The 15,766-nt window shown below is 35.2% G+C and overlaps 1 protein-coding gene across 1 annotated transcript in view; it reads right to left on the reverse strand.

Annotated features, from left to right (window-relative positions):
• Nucleotides 1–15,766, reverse strand: part of cac (calcium voltage-gated channel subunit cacophony) — a 749,704-nt gene that overhangs the window by 33,059 nt on the left and 700,879 nt on the right. Inside the window, exons 36-39 of the mRNA XM_069307633.1 lie at nucleotides 10,830–10,968; nucleotides 8,071–8,239; nucleotides 6,137–6,243; nucleotides 5,635–5,835 (exon numbers count right to left, since the gene is read on the reverse strand). Coding sequence (XP_069163734.1) covers nucleotides 5,635–5,835; nucleotides 6,137–6,243; nucleotides 8,071–8,239; nucleotides 10,830–10,968 — 616 coding nt within the window. The remainder of the gene's footprint in view (nucleotides 1–5,634; nucleotides 5,836–6,136; nucleotides 6,244–8,070; nucleotides 8,240–10,829; nucleotides 10,969–15,766) is intronic.

A 15,766-nucleotide genomic window follows, 5' to 3' on the forward strand; every position in this document is an offset into this window, starting at 1 on the left:
AATAATACAAGGCATGGAGTGTTTATGAAGAAATTTTTGTAAGAAAAGTAAAAAGCCAAAAACATGTTTTGAATTCTCACATGACAAAAGGTGAAGGAAAACAGCAACATAGCAAATTGTGAGCATCCTAATTTCAAACCAATTGAGTGTGCAAATGTAAAGATATTAACCTGTCAAATTGATCCCTTCAAATGCAGAGACAAATAGTTGTAAAATCCTAAAGTAAAAATTCCATTGTCATCATTGTCAATAAAAAATTACAATGTCATCATCATCAAAACCTCATTTTCCAGTTTCATTGGGTGGAGAGACCTCAACCCAGACGAAACAGAAGATCAAATTGAAGCACCTTAGCCATAGTTCTAGGTTTATTTAGGATATGGTACACTCTAATTACCCAAATTATGGGTTTATCTACAAAGCAAAATCAAAATTTCCCCATATATATATGATGAATATTCACTCAGAGAACATGACTATAATACGTATTTATCACTCCCATTCCTTGTCTTCTGAAGATGTCACATTGCTAATGAAACGTCGAACAATAAATATATATATATATATATATATATATATATAAATATATATATATATATATATATATATATATATATATATATATATATATATATATATATATATATATATATATATATATATATATATATATATATATATATATATATAAAAAGTTTTTTAACATTAATAATTTGAGAAATTCTGGGTAAAGAAGATATTAACAGACAAGTTCAACCCTTCATCTTGAGTCTCCATACACGAGGAACCACCCAGATATATAATGGAACCCTCGTGGAAAACTCCAACACTGTTTTTTGGATGTAAGCAGTTCTGTTCACAGCCTTGCAGCAAGTGTACAAGTGTATTTATTATAGATTTAAATCCGAGTCTGTTCAAGAGACATGGCCAGGTTCTCTGTGCACAAATGTCAAAGCATATCTAGTAAAACTTAAAAAAAATATATGAAGTATTTGCAGTTACTGAATATCTCAGAAAAATACTAAAAAAATGAACAGATATTTTTACAGATGAAGCTGTGCAGGAGCAGTGAGAGACTTATACTGTGAAGAGAGAACCTGGACAGATACTGTGCAGTGCATCCAGCTACATCATGATGAGTATAGTGGGGTGCTGTACTCTCATCTCTCACATGTCTGGCCCACATCTCTTCACTTTTATAATAACTCTAAACTTATAATGAAAGCTTAAACCAGTATGATACTGAATTACTTTGTTAACTTCTATAAATTTGCTATTAATTTTATCACTTAACATATTTTTAAATAATAAGTAGAGCACAAAAAAAACTTAAACATTTCAAATGTTTAAGCGATCCACTTAATGAAAATATCAGATTATAATAACCTAATCACTCAAACTTAATTTTTCTTCTGGAACCAAGAAAATTTAAAGTTGTAATAATTTTAGTTTTTTTTACTTCTAGATCAAAGAAGCTGGATACATTTTGGAAAACTGACTCGGAACATCTAATTTTCCTGGAAACTATATAACCAGTCAAAATAGCAGCATACAGTTTATGCAACAAAAAGCAAATTCGTGTACTGGGTAAATGGTGTGAAATATAAGATTAGATTTTCACAAGTCTTACGAACATCTTAAAATCTTCTGAATATTACAGCTTAAATAATAACACTGGCTTAGCTGTTTTATTAATTGTACATGTTTAAATAAAATGCAAATTTTGTCAATTCAATTACAATATATCGCAAACTAAAATGAGCACCAGTAAAGTTTCATTTATATATACTGTACATCCATATATTTGCCATAATTTTCATTATTTATTCTAATGAGTAAAAATGCCATAAATGTAAAGAAGGACCAATAATTATTTGTCCCCTTCAGTGAAAATCATAATCTTATCATGTCACACCATATACGCACAAAATATGCATAACTCCAAACTTTCGACTTTAAGTATAACAAACATGAGCAAAAAGTAAAAGTCGTATGAGAGATTATGGAAAGAAATTAAGATAATCTCAAAATACTACCGCATCTATCGGGGAGGCTGGGGCTCTTTCCTGCAATAAAACAACGAGACAAGGTGTGTCACTCACTACAACAGGCGCCACGTGTGCACTTATACCAGCTACCAAGCACTCTTATACCAGTTACTTTGTACTGCACAGTAATAAATACCACAACAATTATTAAGTCAATTTTCGGCACCCAGAAACTTCCGCATTAAACTGAAATCCTAACAAAAGTCCTTTACTTCTTATCATTTTGAGACATCTGAAGAGGTTTAATATAGTATGTTATTAAGATACAATTTGAATATTAGGTCTCATTATGTTTATAATATTACAAATTTAATACGCACTTTTAAAAATGATAAAAATGTGTCATTCAAAGACAAAGCAGTTTAAAACAATTATGAGACAAAAACAATTTTAACTTAAGTTACAATAGAAAAAATCGTCTTTTAAATTTTTGCCAACATTAAGGAGTGATTTAAATTCTATTCTTGATAATCTGTAATCATTATTAAAGCTGGATATAATTTCTATTGCGGATGGAATGGTAGACTTAAGAATGAGGCACAGTATCAGAGTAAAGCCTGGACATAAGGTTAGTGCTGGTATTGGTACTAGGTCAAACTGGGTCAAACGAAGGCAACACAACTACATCTACTTGGCTTCTCACTGACAATTATTCCTAGACTGCCCATGTTTCAAATGCTGTTGTAGGCACTTATTATTTATTTTTATCAGTGTCACAGTCAACTATTAGTTTCTTTTGTTAAGTGAACAAAATGAATGCATTATATTGACCAGACCACACACTAGAAGGTGAAGGGACGACAACGTCTCGGCCCGTCCTGGACCATTCTCAAGTTGATTGTGAGAATGGTCCAGGACGAACCGAAACGTCGTCGTCCCTTCACCTTCTAGTGTGTGGTCTGACCAACATACTTCAGCCATGTTATTGTGACTCATCACCTGAATGCATTATAATAAATTATATTGTATGTACTAAAAGAAAAGAACATTCTTATGTGCATACAAAATTTGAAGTCAATGGGAGTTAAAAACAATGGTCAACACACTAAGTTATTGAGTGAGATCAAGGGACTATATAATTAAAAATGTAATATTTTAAAATTCATAGCATCATTATTTGTGAAAAACTCATATTTTGTAAGAGTAGTCCGTAATCTCCCTCTATAAGACAGTCTCACTCAATGGGGGGGACTAGCTTGTTCTTGGAGTCTATTTTGCTGGTGCGTAATAATTTTAACTTATTTTGTTTATCAATCAGAATCTTAAAATTTAAAAATAAATTTTGTCCACCTGAATATATATTAGCTAATAATTGTAGTGATAAAATAGATCAGTTATTGTTTCCTATAAAAATAATTTCTTTGAAAGTTTCAAGCAATAAAATTATCATAACATATTTAAACAGCATTTAGAAGCAAAATTTGGCTGGATACCAGCAAATTAGATCATCTCCAGAACACTTCACTGGGTAGCAAAATGTTGCCATGTATAAAAATATATGAGGACTGTAATGGCATTTTCTAATACTGTACTAGCAAGTATTTCTAGGTCACCAGTGGTGATAAAGACAAAATGGGGCAACATACACACACACACACATATATAATGATGTCAGGTCACAATCCAACAGACATGACCACCTTTCCAGTCGTCACCAAGATGGTCACCATTATGCTTGTCACTGTGATGTGATTATCACTGTTACGGGGAAATGGGAGATCATAATTGTATGATGGTTACCATTAAACAAAGTACCATCACTGCACTGTATTTCATTATACTGTATTGAAATGGTGACAGGTATTACAGGAAGGTGATTTGGATGCTGAAGTATCGATGAAAAATTACACGATGAAGTACAGAGGACTGGGGATGTGCAGTGTAACATGTCCCAGAGCTTATCCATGTTACGAAAATACAAATGTTGCTAAATAAAATGGATACTGAATATAAATTCAGCAAATTTCTATTTTAAAGCTTATTACTACAAAAAATTATTTGGTAAAACTCTCCTAAATTCTAGTAATGGAGGTAATTACTACACACTCGGGCAACCTAGAGCAGCATTTTCAATACGTACTTGACCTAATTACTTACACAGAGTGACAATAAAAAACATCAACCCTCTTACAGGTCAAAATTCTCTGTGAATCACATTAGAGCATTTTGTACATTATACAGCAATATTTACAAACAAAGTAAGACCATGAGTCCTATGATACTGTACCATCACACAAGTTTAAATCCTCACCCATATACAACATTATGTTGTAAACGAAAGGGCTGTCTGAGGGTTAACTTATATCAATTTAATTAGTGACGACAAGATTGCTAAGTAATGCATGTAAATTAACAGTTTGTAGTTAATAATTAAACAATATATAAAAATTGAGTAGTTTGTTATTGCTCAAATGATTCCAAAAGAAGTAGGCCCTGTGTCACCTATTCAGACAGGCATAAACTAAAAATTTTCAAGTCTCATTTTAAGATGAATAAATACTTAAAACAGTATGTCGAAAGGTAAATGTGTATTTCTATTTATAGAAATACTCACTACTATTCAGATATGCTTAAATAGGTAAAATATTCCCATAAAATGTCCCTTGTAAATATTGTCATAGAGTACAGCTCCTTCTACTTATTATACCAAGTAAGCTACCGGTGTTCTGGATTCAGTACCACAAATCTGCAGAGTTTACTAGATCCAGATCCGTAATAAACTACAGTAAACTATATCAGCCAACAGCAAGATGGTTGTACCAATTATGGATCTGCTAACTATGAGCTATATCTAATGGCATGTTTGTGTGGCATACACAGGAAGCTGATCAAAAGGACCTTTATACTGTAGATCAAACCCTTTCTTTATTGATCTATTTAGTTTAAATGACTTTGTCAACAGTGTACTACCAAATCTAAGCTCAATATAAATTGCAAGCCTGCATTTAGCCTGCTGCCACCAAAACATGCCTAAAGTGAACAAGGCACTTTGTTGTTCGTTTAGAAATACTCTGCTGACTGTTAGCCTTTAGCGTCTGAGGAGCAAGTGTGTGCTAACATAAACAACAGGCGGCTGCATTCAACACTAGCCAAATTTTGTTCCACTGTTACTGGGTTTCATATACTGTATAAGTGCTTATAGTAACAGACTGAACATTAAGTGTAAAGTGACTTGGCATTATTTGATCAAGTATCCATGATAATGCACTTCAAATGCTTCCTTAAAAAAAAAATTATCTTTGTCAGAAGTGCAATAACAAGCTAAAACCTTTACCATATACTGTACTGCAAAAGAAATGGAATGTTTTCTTATATGAGAAATATATTTTTTTATATATAATGCATATGAATTAATCAAATACACATGGTTAAATTAAAAAAAATAACAAATATCTATTGACACTGCACACTAACCAATTCAGTGAATTTATTTATGCGATGTTAAATTTCTGAATATATACTGAGTAATGTATGCTAGCTAATTAATTCAAAGAATTTACAAGTGGCAAGCATTTACGGGATGAAGACAGAAGCATGTCTAAATTATGTGGCAAATTATGATATGTGCTAAGAACAGCCGCCTTACTGATTCTGATCCCTGCTCCTCAGTTTGGTCAGTCTCCTCAGTTTCCTCTGTATCGATGAATTTGTTTTCAGATTTTTCCACATTACTAAGGAGGTGCATTTCCTCCTCACATAAAATGTCCTCTGTTGATTCATACTTTTCCTCCTCCTCCTCCTCCTCATCATCATTCTCTATATTTTCATATTCATCTTCAATCTCATCCTGTAAGATTTTGGAGAGGTTTCTTATAAGGAGCAATTGTCAGCCACTATCTCTTAACTGAAGCACCACTCGTAGGCTTGTATAAATCATAGTTAAATAAAATACTATACATGAGATGTGCATTATAATCAGGGGTGGTAATTTTAGTAAACAGTGTTCTCTTTCAAAATTCAATTGGAGAATGTATTTACAAAAATACTATAATGTAATTCTGATTAAAATGCACATAAATTATTCATAAATAATAACTGCAGTGACTTCTCCCCTCAAGGAAGAGGAGTCACCAAAAGTAGACACTGACCAGGCCTCCCGTTGGCTGGATCTGTCCAAAGCGAGTAGTTCTCCAGTTTTCAACAATGAGTAGACCACCATAGATTTTGCCCACTGTCAGCTTTTCTAATCTTAGTTCTGCAAACAAATGTACATTTATATAAATACATTATATAGCAAAAATTATATAGCTCTGGTAAGGGGTATCATGTCAATTCATTCAATTCTATGCAATGTCAGTCTGTCCTACTCTCACAAACTACATCAGTCTGCCCTACTCTCACCCATTACACACGTCTGTCGTCTGTTCTCTCACAACCTACATACGTCTTTCCTACTCTCACAAACTACATCAGTCTCTCTTACTCCCATAAGCTAGATCAGTTTGTTCTACTCTAACAAGCTACATCAGTCTGTTCTACTCTCATAAGCTACATCCATCTGTTCCACTCTCACAAGCTACATCAGACTATTTTTCTCTCATAAGCTACAGGTGCAGAGAGCAGGTGACAATTTGCCACCCTCACTAGAAAAGCCTTCAGAAAGTCAGCACAGCTTTACAGACAACTGCAAGGTTCACAGAAAACAAAGCATAAAAATATCATCAAAATAACTACAGTAACACAAATGAGTTGCACAGTACAAGAATTTACCATCTCACTCAGACAAGCTGAAAACTTGTTAGTGCTGATTAACATCACCAAGCAGCCTAGCCCTAGCTCGCAGACAGTTCCACAAGTCAGTTCTGTTACTGATGTTGGTGTCCCCACACCAACCTGTAGTGCTTCTGGTCATGCTAGCTCAGGAGTGAGCCCCAAAGTGTCCTTCTACTTGTTTGTCCTGTTTATTTTAATATATTGTTTCAGATTTTAGTGTAGCTTCACATGCATGTTTTGATTCCAGCTTGTTGTGTAGGCTTGGCTCTTTGTGCATTTTGGGCTGCATGTACTCAGGATTTTCTTCCCTGTATGCCTGTTAACGCTGCCTTGCGTGGCCAAAGTTTACCTTCCCTGGTGTGTTCGGAGGTTTGTCCCTGTGAGGCCAGCCTCACTGCGGTGAGGGGCCTCACCTTGGGCTGTTCAGAGGTCTTGCTTCCTCCATTGGGTCTTTGGTTAGGGGCATTCTTTGGTTGTGTTGGGGTGCACTGCAGGGTTTCTATGCTTGTTTACATTGTTTACATGGTTGCTTCGTGGGTTCTTGCTTGGCAATGCATAACAAATTTACAATAATTTAATCTCTCCTCAATTATACATTTGTTGAGGTATAACTATAAATTTGTCATCAAAAAGTTCACAAATATATATATCTAGATGATAGATGCAAAAATGCCACATCAGAATAGGAGAAAATAGGCCATTCACAATCTGCAAATTGCGGGGAAAAACTTTTAAGGAATTCTGATAAAGGAAGAGATCTTAGGGTGGTTTTGGATAGAAAACTATCACCTGAGAACCACATAAAAACACTGAGGAGAGTGTATGCTACACTTTCCAGCTTCAGAATCCCTTCAGAATCACTTTCACGTTTCAAAAACACTTAAATGCATCATCTGAAGTCTGACAGTAAACATTTCAATGACACTAAAATGCACAATCTGTACTTTGACAGTAAATGTTCTGATGACACTAAAACACATCCAATAATTATTCACAAAACATTCGTACATTCAGCACTGTCAAGCAAAATCTAACATAAATACACTTTTATTCCAATTCAATAAAATTTTCCATGCAGTGCTCCATACACGTATTTTGCCTTCTTGAAGGGCATGACAGTCATCCAAGTTACTTATTTTCCCTAGTACCTTGGCAGCATGTATGCATGTGTGATCAAAGTTTACTATATGACTCATTTAGCTGCTGTAACTGCTAACCTGAAAATAGTATTACTGTACTATAATTTAGAAACTAAATGTAACTGAAGACATGGTAAACATCAAGTCATTAAATTCTGCTCTAAACTCACCATCATCAGGAGGCACTATATAGTCTATATTCTTTTTCGCTTGAATTGGCCAGAGCTTCTTTATAGTGGCACGAAGCTCTAAATTTGCTTGGTCCATCTCTTCAGCTGTTCTCATCTTTATACAAAGGTTCTCTCGAATTAAGGCAAATAATGTTGTTGTAAAATGCACCTGCAAGAGAAAAGAGCAAATAATAACAGGACTGAGTAATATACTGGATACTCAATATTTAGCAAAATCCAGTAATAAGTAAACCATTTATTATAAAATTTGAATATTTAGACAATAAAAAAATATGAAAGTACATATCTTAAGTGTAAGACATGCATTTTCAAAAAGTGGATATTTTTACCTGAAGGCCACTAACCCTAGTGGCCTCGACAAGGACAGGAAGCCAGTGGCTTGTCAAAGGTCCCCCCGCCCCATTTGCCTTGATGATCTTTTCCAGGTATATTTTAAAACTCAACAAATTTTTTATCAGTTATGGCTTCAGGGGGTAGGCAGTTCCCTGGGTTAATAACCCTGTGGGTGGAAACGCATCTCTTGTTCTCAGTCTTACATTGTGGCTTGTTGAGGTTGAAACAGTTGCTCCTTGTTTGTGTTACATCTGACCTTCGAAGAAAATATCTGGATCAACATCCTCTAACTTGTTCAGTATTTTAAAAGTTTCAATGAGATCCACCCTGCCGTGCCTGATTTTCAATGTTATTAACCCTGTGGCCTTCAAGCATTCCTGATATGAGAAATGACTTAGCTCTGGAATGACTTTTATTGCCTGGTGTTGCACCTTCTCCAGAGCAGTTATGTCCTACTGAAAATGAGGTCTCCATACTTGGATACAGTAATCCAAATGTGGGTGCATCAGAGATTTATACAGTTGAACCATTACCTTCTTTTCCTTATAGTCAAAAGTGTGCTTGATTATCCCAAGAGTGTGGTTAGCTTTACTGACTGCTGCACCCACCTGTTGTGCAACTTTTAATGAGTGGTGGATTTTAACTCCAAGGTCCTTTTCTTTATCAATCTGCTGTAATGTAATGCTATTAATTTGGTAATTGTGGTGTGGGTTACTATGCCCCACATGCATGGTCTTGCATTTGTCAATATTAAATATGTGTAATTTAATAGTAATATTTATGATAGATGTTCCCTTTGGGAATCTTAATTTCAAAATGAATAGGAAACCCTTGATATAACAAACCTCTTGTTTCAGATTCTTTAATTTAAAAAGCATGATATTTCAAATACTTCCTCTATTCATCATCAGATCTAAAGATCTGTTTTTCTTTTAGATCTGATGATGAATATGAGAAATATTCGAAACGTCATGCTTTTTAAAGTTAAGAATCTGAAACAAGATGTTTGTTATATCAATGGTTTTCCTATTCATTTTGAAATTAAGATTCTCGAAGGAAACATCTAACATAAATATTACTATTAAATTACACATATTTAATATTGACAAATCCAAGACCATTTAAACAAACTACAGTGGTACATACCTCGAATAATGAATTTAATCCGTACTGGTGCTGTTCTCGTCATGTGAAATGCTCATCTTTTAAAATGAATTTCCCCATTTAACATATTGGAAATAAAAATAATCCATTCCACCGCCGAAAAACATCAATATGATATTCGATTTTTTAATTAATGGAACATCCTACCTGACATACACTAAACGAACCGTTATGACATTTGTGCATTTTTCAAATTTGTTCAGTTTTTTTATATTTTTTGTTATAACAAAAGGTTTGTTCTGTGTTTGTTAGGTAGGCTGCTCCATGTTTCTTAAAAAACTAACAAAAAAATTGAACCAATTTGAAAAACATACAAATGTCAAAGGTTCGTTCAGTGTTTGTCGGGTAGGATGCTTCATTATGACAATCTTTCTTTGTTTCAAATGTGTTCAATTGTTTGCATTTTTCATTTATTTATTAATAATGGAGCAGCCTACCTGACAAACACTGAACGAACCTTCATGACATTTGTTCTTTTTTCAATTTTTTTTTTTTTAGTTTTTATATTGTTTAAAGAAACATGGAGCAGCCTACCTGACAAAAACTGAACGAACCTTTTTGACATTTGTTCTTTCTGCAATTTTTTTCATTTTTTTTTTATTCTACAAAAAAAAGGTAAATGTTTTGCAACATCACAGCAGTCACCCCTTTACATCCCAGCATCATTAGCATCTTTAAAAAAAAAAAAATTATTTGCATCGTTGGAGGCATCCGAGAATGTGCCAGAAGCAGTGGGAACGCACCATGTGGTTTTCTGGCTATTCAAACGAGCGCTTGCCAATCGAGACAAATTGTTGGTGATTGGCGTGCACGTTATTCAAAATGCTCGTAAACTGAGGTGCTCGTCACTCGAGGTTCCACTGTATTATTTTCCTTGTTTGAATACCTTAACTTTGTCTTGCCCCCAGGAGAGAGAAGTGAATGTTCCTGCTCAGGTACATAGGTCAAATGATGTACTGTACTAGCATGAAATATTATAGGGCATGCTTTTGTTTGCTTTTGTATTTCATGCAGTAATGTACGGGTTTCGACGGTTTGTACTCTAGTGTACGACTTAGAAGCTTGAGCCCTTACAACAATAATTCTATTGCTACACCTAAATAAAAATGTTAAATACTTAAAAATAAATAAATGTTTATATTACATTTCATCTGTGTCATACAAATTAATTAAGCTTGACTATCATTACCTTAAAAATGCTTACTGTCATGATTTAAGAGACAAAACCACCTGCATCTTACCTTTCCATCATTATCTAATGGCATATTCATTCGTATAAGTTTCTTGTATGCCAATCTGTATGGACACTTGTTGCCAAACCCCAAAGGAGGGTCCATGTTTCTCAACATATCATACATCTCTGTATAGTGTATTCTCCCTCTGCAAAATAATTATAAACTGTAAATACAGAATAAATATAGAGATTTCTTTTTGAATGATTATGAACATGAAATACAGCGACTTCAGCAAATAGTACGGAATGAAGACACACAATCTGATACGCATATAAATTGTCTTATTTATAAAACAACAAATTAGTTTGAAACTAAAGAGTGTTACAAAAAAATTCTTATCTTTTTTTTTTCCAATCATATATCTTGAGACATTAGTAATAAAATAAAATTGTCTCAGGACAATTTGTCAAAGCATGCACAATTCAAACTTCTTTTCTAATTATCTTGACCATTTGAACACTATTGGCAGGCCTAAAACAAAACATCTTCAGCTCAGAAGTGCTATATTTACTACATAAGCACAACCTCATTCAGATGGGCACCATTTTCACTTGATAGTCCCGTCTCCACAAGACAATCCCCCTCTTCTTAAGCTGGACTCCATATATATACTAGACGAGCACCATTTCCACTAGATGGGCACCATTTCCACTAGATGGGCACCATTTCCACTAGATGGGCACCATTTCCACTAGATGGGCACCATTTCCACTAGATGGGCACCATTTCCACTAGATGGGCACCATTTCCACTAGATGGGCACCATTTTCATTAGATGTGCACCATTTCCACTAGATGGGCACCATTTTCATTAGATGGGCACCATTTCCACTGGATGGGCACCATTTCCTCTGAATGGGCACCAGCTCCACTAGATAGGCACCACTAACACTACATGAGCAGTTTTCCATAGATGGACACTATATTCAATAGTTGGGCATCTTTTCTATAAATAGATAGGCACCATATCCTCTAAATGGCACCATATCCACTAGATGGGCAGCATATCCAACAGATGGGCATCGTATTCACTAGATGAGCACCATTTCCACTAGATGGGCATCTTTTCCAGAAACAGATGGGCATCTTTTCCAGAAACAGATGGGCACCATATCCACTAGATTTGCACCATATTCACTAGTTGAGCACCATATCCTGTAGATGGGCACCATATCCAGTAGATAGGCACCATATTCACTAGATGGGCACCATATCCAGTAGATGCATACCATATTCACTAGATGGGCACCATATCCATTAGATGGGCACCATAAACACTAGATGGGAACTATAACCACTAGGGGGAGGGGCACCACTTCCATTGGAAGGAAACCATATCCATTAGATGGACACCATTTCTGCTAGATGGGCACCTTTTTGACTAGATGAGCACCATTTCCATAGATGGGCACCATTTCCACCAGACAGGTACCCTTTTCACTAGACAGGCACCATTTCCACTATATGAACAACATTTCCATAGGAACCATTTCTACTAGATGAGCACCACTTCCACTAGTAGTGGTGTTTGTGGAAAATGTGTTTGTGCAAAAGTGTGTTTGTACAAAATGAGATCTCCAGGGAACCAGACACAATAAGAATTCCAGAGGACATCATTGAGCACATAGAGATGTCTAGAGACGAAGTGGAAAAAATGTTCAAGGAACTAAGTAAGAACAAAGCAGTTGGCCCAGATGAAGTTTCAGCATGGGTTCTGAGAGAATGTGCATCTGAGCTCAGCATTCCAATCAACTGATTTTTCATGCATCTCTGTGTACAGGAGTCCTAGCAGGTGTGTGGAAAAATACTAACATTGTTCCAGTCTACAAAAGTGGCAGCAGGGAAAATCCCCTCAATTACAGACTAGTATCATTGACAAGTGTATTGTCAAAATATTGGAAAAAATAATTAAAATTAAATAGGTGGAACACTTGGGAGAAAAATAATATAATAACACAGTATGGATTTTGATCTGGAAAATCCTGTGAAACAAATTTACTAAGTTTTTATCATGGAGCCACAGAGATTTTACAGGAGAGAGATGGTTGGGTTGACTGCATCTATCTGGACCTAAAAGAGTTCCACATAAGAGGTTGTTCTGGAAACAGGAACATACTGGAGGAGTGACAGGGAAGCTTCTAACATGAATGAAAAATTTTCTGACAGAAAAATGAGGGCAGTAATCAGAGGCAATGTACCGGACTGGAGAAATGTTACGAGTGGAGTTCAGTTCTTGCACCTGTAATGTTCACTGTCTACATTAACGATCTACCAGATGGAATATAGAAGTATATGAACATGTTTGCTGATGATGCTAAGATACTAGGGAAGATAAGAAAATTAGATGATTGTCATGCCCCTTCAAGAAGACCTCGACAAAATAAATGTATGGAGCTTTCCACTACTGCCCACATGATGGGTATGGGGTGCATAATAAATAAACTAAACTAACTTGAACACCACTTGGTAAATGGAATTTAATGTGAATAAATACCAAGTTATGGAATGTGGAATATAAGAATATAGACCACACACAATCTACAAATTATGTGAAAATCTTTAAAAAATTCTGATAAAGAAAGAGATCTAAGTGTGATTGTAGATAGGAAACTATCACCTGAGAACCACATAAAGAACATCATGCGAGGAGCCTATGCTACACTTTCCAATTTCAAAATTGCTTTTTAATACATGGATGGTGAAATTCTAGAAATTGTTCATGACCTTTGTTAGACCAAAGCTGGAATAAGGAGCTGTTGTATGGTGCCCATATGTTAAGCAGCACATCAACAAACTGGAAAAGGTGCAAATACATGCAACTAAATGGCTCCCGAAACTGAAGGACAAGAGCTATGAGGAGAGGTTAGAGGCATGCTTCTAGCTACTTCCAAAACTAGAAGATAGAAGAAAAAGAGGTGTATGATCACTACATACAAAATAGTTATGGGAATTGATAAAATTGATAGGGAAGAATTCCTGAGACCTGGAACTTCAACAACAAGAGGTCATAGATTGAAAATTACTAAGCAAAGCTGCCTAAGAAATAAAAGAAAATTCACTTTTGTAAACCGAGTGGTAGACGGTAGGAACAAGTTAAGTGAGAAGGTGGTGGAGGCCAAAACCATCAGTAGTTTCAAAGCGTTAAATGACAAAGAGTGCTGGGTAGACGAGACACCTTGAGTGTAGCTCTCATCCTGTAACTACACAGGTAATTACTAGATTGGTACTATTTCCACTAGATGGACACCCTGTCAACTCAATGGGAATCATCTCCATTTGATGGACAAATGTTGTTTAGTATATTTAAAAAAGGAAAAACTTTGCATTTAAGCCATAAAAATAAACATAAAAACACAACCATGCAGTAGACTGATAAAGAAAAAGACCTATTATTTATTATCCACCAGTCATTGAAAGATGTTCAAGAAGAAGGAGATCCGATAAAAAAAAAAAGCCAACCAAATCTCTGGTGTGCCCCCATCTGGAGCACTGTATATCCAAGCATGGAGATGTAACCTTCAAAAGGAAATAACTTTTTCCAAAGTTCAGTGCAGTGACAAAAAAACATCCCAAAACCAAGTCAACTCTATGAAAGGTTTATTGACTCGGGGCTAACAATTACTTAACATATTGGAAGATGTTAAGCTAGAGACTTCTTTATAAGATCTATTGTAACTTGTACATGGCAACAGCTTCAAGCTTAGCAGGCCATAATGTAGGACAGAAAACAGAAGATTATTCAGCTGTGTGGAGAGAAGAAATATTGCTGTTACATCACAAATTCACAATTCATGAAGGATGAGACTCCCTGTGGCGTTCACACAGGTTAGGCGGACAATGAGAGTTGATGCAAATATATTTATACTGATATATTTCAGTGTCATTGATTTGTTTTTCACTGGTTTTCTGCAGTTATATTATACAATAGTGTGTAATTTGAGACATGTTTAGAATTAACCATGCTGAACGTAGATACACACGAATACATTCATGTCACTAATATATGCACAACATTATATTCTTTGGACAATAAAATATACTGTTTTTGCTTTTATTACACCGTATACACATTATATATATAAATATCTATATGTTTATGCAATGATACAAACCACTAAGCAGTTCTGGAAAGTGTGATAATCTCTTAACCATTGACCCAAGTTCAGCCTAGCACTTCAGATTCAGATTCTTTATTCAGGTAAAAGTACATCCATAGAGTTACATACCTAATGATGGATTTAAAGTTAGAGATAGTACATACAGTACCTAAAGCCACTAGTATGCATGGCGTTTCGGGTACACGCGTTTCAGGCTGAGCACTTCACATTTTGCATGAAGTTGTAAGTACAGTACTATACAAGCATAGAATATATTATGTTTTCTTCATATTTTATATATTATTACTATGTTTTTTGGGGGGTCAGCCCCTTCTTGCGCCTTGAAGGAACTATACACTGAGATGGTACAATCTTTTAGGTTGCATCAGCCATGGAGTTCTATAGACGTAACCAAGGACCAGCACCAGAACCTGGCGTACTCAGAAGCACAGGAAGTGCTTATATTTATTTTTGTCACCTTACAGGAATGGCAACCAGAAAGTCAGCAACTCATAAACAAACCACTGCTGACTTTATACATTATTATCAGCATGTTTATGCATCAATACAAACCACTAAGCAGTTCTGGTGAGTGTGATAATCCTATAGCCCTGATTCAAGGTCAACCTAGCACCACACATCTTGCAACAAGTTCCAAGTATGTGCATTGAACATTTTACTTTCTCCCTATTTTCAATATTTTTACCATGTTTTATTCAAGCGCAATGATGTATTAGAGTGTCAGGCATATTATTTATATCACAAAGTGTAGGCCATTGGTATTCAAAGATACGTACATCTATGTACTGTATATACAAGAGGGGCCCTGGTAGTACACTCGAGTTC

The sequence above is a fragment of the Procambarus clarkii genome, chromosome 60, assembly GCF_040958095.1.
Source record: "Procambarus clarkii isolate CNS0578487 chromosome 60, FALCON_Pclarkii_2.0, whole genome shotgun sequence".
NCBI lineage: Eukaryota > Metazoa > Arthropoda > Malacostraca > Decapoda > Cambaridae > Procambarus > Procambarus clarkii.